This window comes from Gavialis gangeticus, unplaced genomic scaffold (assembly GCF_001723915.1).
Source record: "Gavialis gangeticus isolate Ggan-Ray unplaced genomic scaffold, GavGan_comp1, whole genome shotgun sequence".
NCBI lineage: Eukaryota > Metazoa > Chordata > Crocodylia > Gavialidae > Gavialis > Gavialis gangeticus.
In genome coordinates this window covers 263,033,762-263,041,524 of record NW_017729032.1, presented here as the reverse complement: position 1 = coordinate 263,041,524, position 7,763 = coordinate 263,033,762, and the positions used below count along the sequence as shown (strand labels likewise).

Sequence of the window (7,763 nt, the reverse complement as noted above, 5' to 3'; positions counted from 1 at the left end):
GATAAACATCCAAATGTTTCTTGAAGGTGTTCAAAGTAGGTCCTTGAACCACCTCTGGCAGGGGTCTATTCCAAATCTTGAGGGCTTGAATAGTAAAGAAGTTCTTTCTTACATCCAGCCCAAAACGGTCATGGAGGAGTTTGTGATCGTTCGACCTTGTTATCCCTTGGGGCGCTCCGGTGAACAGACGTTGCCCCAGATCCTGGTGAGCACCCCTGATGCTACTGTGCAGTAGTAATGAGCTACTGTGTAGTAAGCATCACCAGGCAACCATGCTGGGACACTACTGCGCAGAAACGCTGGTTACTGTGTAGTCATTTGGTACTTAATTATGCAACTACTAAATGACTGTGTAGTAACAACTGCGCAGCAGGCATCTCATGTAGATGGAAAAACAAGAATCTCGTTCCTTGCTTATGAATATGGGGTAGGCCATAAAAAATGCTAGTGTTATGATAAATTTTAGAGTCCAAGTAATAAATCAGGGAAGTGCTGTGCTAGGTACTGTACATTTATTCATACCAAGGAGATGACCCTTGCCCTGAAAAGTTTACAGTATAAATAAGCAAGTAATTCCAATCTCAGTTACAGTGGTAAAAATCATGTTGTTTTAAGGCAATTCACTTGTACATCTGAAATTTGGAATCTAAGCTGATAGCATTGCTTTTATGAGTGCACAGGTTTGGGCCTTCAGAGGGTGAATACTGATCTCTCTCTCTCTCTCTCTCTCTCTGTCTTTTTCAGATAAGACGGATCCTGAAGGGGAAAGCTATTCAGCAGAGAACCTCGTCATATTAGACTCCATGTGTCTTGGAGTTCTCATCACTTACACTCACTGTCAGTTAGGCAGTCCTAATGTATTTGCAAATAGACCATTTGCCTGGTGGAGGCAAATGTTAGTTGTTTCCATGAAACAAAAGTATTTAGTTCACTATCATATAGTGGGTTATAATTAATAAATAAAAAATCCAAATTCCTCTCAGCAGATGGGAATGTTTGATTCCCAGGTATATGGAACCTTTGTCTGGATACCTGGACCCAATATCAGTGGTAAAACTGACTTACTTAACAGCAGATAATTTGGTATCTGGGCACAGACAATTGTATTGTTTGTTGTTAGTTTTTATGTTTAATTCTTTTGTTTTTTGCATTTAGCTAGATTTATTAGATGGCAATATTTTTTATTATTTGTTTTTGTCTTTTTTTAATTGCACATAAATATTAACTTCTAGGAAAATCTAATATTTTCAAACTAAAAGACCTATTTATATACCTTTTTGTAGCTTTCCCCACCCCCCCCAGTTTCCACAGCAGTACTGTATATAATCAAAGGCATTATCATGCAGTTCTACAGACCTTGTGGTTTGTTCCAGTTTCAAGTATTTCCAGTTTTGAGCTTTTGGATTGTGCACATGGAATTCTGATTTTTATGCTGGTGGAGATCGGATTAATTTAACTGTGTGAATGATTAATTGTCAGGGTTATAGTATTGGCAGGATCAATTGTCAATGGTACTTATTTGCAGAAAGCTATTGTAGTTTAAAGCAAATGATGAGTTGTAATGGGGTAACTATAAGCTTGATACTGATCCTGTTGACATCAATGGGGACAGCATCAAATCCTATTTTCTTGCACCAGGACAGATTTTTCTTTAATCAGAGCAGTAGATTGTGTAGGAGAAAATATCCCTCTGTACATAATTTTCTTTAATGAGGAAGAATGTGGTTCTGATTTCAGCAGAAGTGCTCATGTACACACTTGGGTTTAAATAAATGCTTAAATCTCTTCCATTTTGGGAACATACTGATTGATGTCAGTGGAACTTAAGCATGTAGTTTAGATTATCTTGCTGAATCGGACCCTTTTCTCCTAGGGGAGAATACTTCCATCTCCTAAACAGATTTATTCTTGTATTGATGTTTTTACCTTATAGGTATAGTGATAATTGAATAATATTTGAAGCAAACACAGGTATTTTTCAATAAAAATTCTGGCTCCTATTGCAACATGTTTATTAATGATGTTGTATAAACACGTTTGATCAAAGAGAATGTCCTGTTTTGATCCCTCAAAGTGACCTGGGATGTACTTCATTTTAGTTGATTCTTTGTTCTCTTTGTTCTCTAGCTGTTCTTGCATCATGTGTGATTCTTGTCCATAGCTGTGTAATTAACCTGGCATAATCTGACCACGTTGTTTATTGAAAGTATGTCTTGTAGACAAGATAATTGGAAAATCTGATAACTTGAGCAGAGCTGTGATGCATGCTTCAAAGATATGTACAGTTTTGAATAAACTTTTTAATTCAAAGTTTCTAGTGGCTGGTATATATGATGCAAATAATACTAAATTTCATAAAATATGATGTGTTGCAAAAGCCTTTTACTGACGACACCTTGCCCTTTGGGAAGCAGAACCCATGTAAATAGCCCAGTTCTCAGCTGGCCAATTGTTCCTCACACACATAGCTGCCTCCTCTCTTGGGACTCCTTTCTTGCACATTTTGGGAAACTGAGTCATCTTAGCCAACCTCTCATTTGCTTCCCTTGCTTTCCATCTCACTTCTTCCCTTTGAGTTATGTTTAGTCAGTTCACTAGACTGACTGTTTGATTTGGTTTCGCAAACACCAACTTCATAAAGAAGTCATTGAAAATTTATCCTGAACATGGCAAGTTGCTGCCAAGGCCACAATCTGTTCCTCTGCTCCCATCTCTTTCCAGGAGTTAAGAGCTAAGGACAGCTACAGCGAGGTAGATGTAACCTCACATGTTAAGTTTGAAAGAGGGAAGGGAGAAGGTTGTATTTTGACCAGCAAACAAAATAATACTGAATGGTGATGAAGACTTGCAGTGGAGTGTTAAATCCATAGCTGGTGTTGGTAGACTAGAGCCTGCCAAAGTCAAAACAAGGCCTACTTAATGTAGTAATCTGGCCTAGAGCATCCAAGAGGCTCTGTATCGTTTGAGAAGACAAATTAAAGGTTATGCCTTCCAATAGTGAATCTTGCCATCTGAACTGAATGAAACGGCTCTTTGCTTTGTGGGGGTTTGGAGAAAATTCAGTCCCATTCCACTGCTGCTCTTTTTAATAATTTATATAATGGCCAATTAAATATTCTTGTGTTGAAGAGAATCTGAGCTGGACTTGCTGATATGCAACTTGAGATTGTGGCTAGTTGGCTTACCTGGGAAGAGAACTAAATCCTTTGGGTTTTTGAGTTTGGCAGAAAGTATAGGTACAGTCAATCCCACTGCCGCAGGTAAGCCAGTGAAGGCCATTGTAAGGCATTGTCCCCTTCCATATCAATGACATTGATATCAAGTGCAAGTAAGGGTTCTTGGGATTTAGATTAGAGCAAGAAATCAGTGTTTGATATGCTGCTGCCAAAATAATTTCATAATCTCAAAGGTTTGGTATACAGTTCCACACAAAGCATCCTAACCCCAAGTGTAATTTACTAATATTCTCTCATGTAACATTAGAAGGCAAATAGTGTCTGGCACAAACAGTAGAGTTAGACAATCCCTCTAATTGAAGATGAAGAAACTAGGCATCAACTTGTATAACAAGGTTTGGCTGAAACACTCTGCTCCATTAATAGGGTTTGGCACTTCTGTGACAAGGTTAAATGTGCTTTATCAGTCTGTAAGCATGTGAAAGAGGCCTTAGCTATGGTTTGAGTTATGCTGGGGAAGGAATGCTAGTTGATGCCCAGTTCTGTTCTCTTACCGTTGGTGGTTCTTGGCTCAAGCCACCAAACCCTAGCCTGGATTTGTTGTCTGTGTGCTTTAGCGCAGATGGTGAAGGGAGCCGACTCTCAAACTACTAAATATAATATACTCCCAGGAGTGGGGCAGACAAGCATGTCTTATATTTATTTCTTAACATCCGTTTGTATCACAAACATGGGTTTATATGCTCTTAGGGTGGAGCATGTTGTATATACAACTTCAAAATACCTATTAAGTGACTGTTCAGTGGGCAGGGGTAGATTTGAAATGGTTGCCTATTTTTAAGGTAACAAATATCACCATCAGCACCTGCCTTTAGGCTGGTTAAAGCAGAAATGAAAATGGGGCAACAGAGAACAGGGACAACTTGACCTAGCCCAGGGGCTGTCAAGGTTTTTGGGTAGAGTGCCAAAAACACCTACAACCTCTACTTGGAAGATGTGGCATGCCAAGGGACCTGTGAGGGGCTTGATCCTTGTAGCAGCGTAGCTCTGGCCCCTTCCCTGCTGTCCACCCTGAGGTGTGCGTGCATCTGACTCCAGGAGCGAGCTGGGTCAGGGGTCTGCAGATCCCAATGCAGCTGCTTGCAGCTTCCTGGCTGCCTGCTACAGCTGACCTGGGCTCTGGGTAGGCCCCTGCCAGCTGCCACGGATCCCGGGTTGCTTGTGGCAGGCAGCAGGGAGGCTGCAAGCAGCTGCACTGGGGTCAGTAGAGCCTGAGTCTGGTTTATTGTCAGTGGCAGGTGCACGTGTGCATTAGGGCAGATGGCAGGAGAGCCACAAAGGGTCCCATCCTTGTTGTGGTAGTGCATCCCTGGCTCCTTCCCTGCCATCTGCCCTGAGTCATGGGTGCCAAGCAAAATGCTTTTGCATACTATGTTCTGGCATGCATGCTATGGGCTGCTGACCCCTGACCTAGCCTATTGAGTTATTTATAGCTAATCTTAAAAATCATTGCCTCCATCCTTCGGGAATTAATTTCCAGATTTAGTTTGCTTCGTGAACAGCGTGTGCCCTCGGCAGTGAGGGAGGGCAAGTTCTGACCACGGATCAGCGATCTGTGATGGTGGCGGCCAGGGGCGATCATGGATGGCCCGCAGACAGTGTTGGGGTGGCAAGCGGTGATCTCCTGCAGGTGCCACCAACAGTGTCGACAGCGCCTTTTTGCAGAGGGTGCACCGCCATGCTGGGCTACATGTGCACCCGTGTCCTCCCCCTGTGTTGCCCCTGGTTTGCTTCACTGCTGAGTTCCTGTGAGCCTGGTCAAGTTTTGGGAACTCTTGTGTACAAACTGTTTCCAGCACAAACTCATCTTTCATTTATGGCTCAAGAGAAGTCTTTAGGGAAGTGCTTTTCAACCGGGTGCCAGGAGATCCTTTGAAGGGTGCTATGGGACGCCATGCAATATTAGCCCTGTTAAATGTGAAAACACCTATGCATGATTCACCAGCTAAGTCCAGATATTGCAAATAGAATGACGCATAGGCTACATCCAGATGTACAGGCACGTGTGGTTTGTGGCACCGCAAACCTCTTTGTGGCACTGCAAACTGCATGTTATGAATGTTAAAATGTGCCCTGTGCTGCATATTTGCAGCGTGGGGCCAAAATTTGCTACCAAGATTTCCTGGTAGCAAAAAAAATACCCTAAAGAAAAAGCAGCATGTTGTACACCCAACAAGCATATGCTGGCACACATGAAAGCTGGGCCTTTTGGTCAGGCCTCTGTGCTGCAGGGCCTGTGTCCCTGCTGCTCCAGGCCACCAGGTAAGACTGGTGGGGCCAGCTCCAGTGCTGGCCCCAGTCTCCAGCTCTCCTTGGCTGAAGAGCTGGGCAGGGGCAGTTTGCCTGTTGTGGGACAATTACCTCAGTGCACGCCCCTGTATGTGCCCTTCAGTGTGGAACAGTGTGTCCTGCAATGAAGGTCATATGTGGGGCGTGCACTGTAGTAATTTGTGCTGCTGCAAATGCACACCCCTGCATTTACAGCTATAGTGTCCAAACATTCTGACTTGTAGTCTTTCTGAGATCTTTGCAGCGGTATTGTTCTTTTATTTTTCCATAATTTAAAAAAAAGAAAAACCAAAAAGAGTGAAAGCTAAGAGTTGGCATTTTCTGAGGGGCACCTTGAATCTAAAAAGGTTGAGAACCACTGCTTTAGAGCGTGTGGCCGGGTTTGTATCCGAGTCCAACTTCGAGGGGGCATATACCTGCCATCCAACCATCTGGGATACTTTTTGTCTACTACTGGATTATAATGTAGTAGTGGTGGATAGAAGCAATATTGTCTGTAAGAATTTTACAGCTTAACCTTCTCCGGGAAATTCAGGACAGTTCTCCCTGCTTCTGCAGCCCTCAGATGGTTTTTTTGCTGTTTCAAATGTAGGCATTCACTGGTTCTGCACTGTTTCCTATTCACTTCTGCAAACAATATTAAACTGATGACTGAAAATTGTAGTGCAACCCCTTGCATAGTTTCGGTGCTTGCTGCATTAGCAGTGGTCTTTCCCCAACAGAGCAGTCCTTCCTGAAGAGCAGCGAGTTGTGGTCTTTCCTCTGACTCGGCATAGTTTCTGCTTCCTGTTCTAGAGTCCATTCTCATGAGTTTCTCTTCACTTGTGGAACTTACCTGTTACTTCTGGTACATGAGAGCTATTGTTTGCTGGCTGGCTCATGAAGTTAGTCTTTTGTAATGTATTAAGCTGCTGGTCTGGAGGGTTTGACATGAATGTTTTGTCATTTCTGCCTAGAGACTTGATGATGGCTGAATATTATTGAATTTAAACTATGTTAATTTTAAAATAGAGGATAGCTTCCAGTATCTATTCCTTTTCAGTTTGCTCACAGGAAGAACTGGTTCTATTTTACTTCCTTGCTCACTTCTGGGTCTCACTCCAATGTTCCTGTCTTTAGACTGCCTCTATGGTAATCTTTGCTAGCTAGCTCTATTACGTGGGGATATTCATTTGTCTACAAATCTATGAGGTCAAGTGACTCCTGTCCCTGACTGAAGGCCTCAGTGCTGACAACTTAAAGACCAGCTGTAAGACATGGCCACCAGCTGTCCTCCATCCCCACCAAAATACAAATTTCAAAGGCTTATCAGTCTGGATATAAAACTTCTTCACGGTTCATGTGACCAGACTCCCAGTGGGGGTGGTGCAGGCACCTACCCTGGGGATCTTCAAAAGGAGATTGGACACACACCTTGCTGGGATTATTTGACCCCAGCAGTCTTTCCTGCCCAGAGCAGGGGGGCTGGTCTGGATGATCTCACGAGGTCCCTTCCAGCCCTAAACTTCTGTGAATCAGTGAATCTCTATCCTTCCCTTTGAACTGTCAAGCCTCAATGTGGTAGCACCTAGCTACTAAAGTCAAAACCCCATTATTATAGGAGCTGCAAAAACCTAGAATAAATAGGAGTCTCTTTTATGTGACAAATGGGATCCTGGATTTTGGTTGGCTTGCTTTCTCTTTGTCACATACTCCTCCTAGTTTTGCAACGGGAGGGTTATATATTTATGTGTTGGGTGTGCATGGCTTCTTTTTAATGGGCAAGTGAAAGATCATTCACATACACTTTTTCTTAACTTTGATAATGAGTGACTAAGTAGAGTTTGTGCCTGGGCTGGTAGACTTTGCTTAGTGGTTTTGTAAACCACTGAGTAAGGCAGGTTCAAGGAGGTGGTGGTTGCATTCATCCCATGCTCTACATTTGGCTCTCCTTTCAGTTTCTGGTGAGATTTCGCCCCTCCCCTTTGTTATTTGGAGAGCCTGAGGGAGGATGACTAAGACTGGTATTGTCCACACCTTAGAGTTAGAAGTGGGAGGAGAAAAGAGAAGGTAGTCTCCTTGGTGACTTTGCTCTGCCTGTAATTCTGATCTGATGACTGAGTGAAATGCTGTTTCACAAAGATAAAGTGGAGGGGTGGATCTGACCAGGAAAGCATGTTTGATGGAAACTCAATATACGAACACACCGTATTCACCCACCTACCATGTCTAGCTTGTAAGTAGTGTGACCATACATCC

At 43.0% G+C, this 7,763-nt stretch overlaps 1 protein-coding gene across 1 annotated transcript in view; it reads left to right on the top strand.

The window, feature by feature from the left end:
- The window catches only part of NFKBIZ (NFKB inhibitor zeta), a 15,598-nt gene extending 13,285 nt beyond the window's left edge, over nucleotides 1–2,313 (top strand). The window contains exon 12 of the mRNA XM_019523702.1: nucleotides 745–2,313. Coding sequence (XP_019379247.1) covers nucleotides 745–798 — 54 coding nt within the window. The 3' untranslated portion in view covers nucleotides 799–2,313. The remainder of the gene's footprint in view (nucleotides 1–744) is intronic.
- Nucleotides 2,314–7,763: the final 5,450 nt, after the last annotated feature.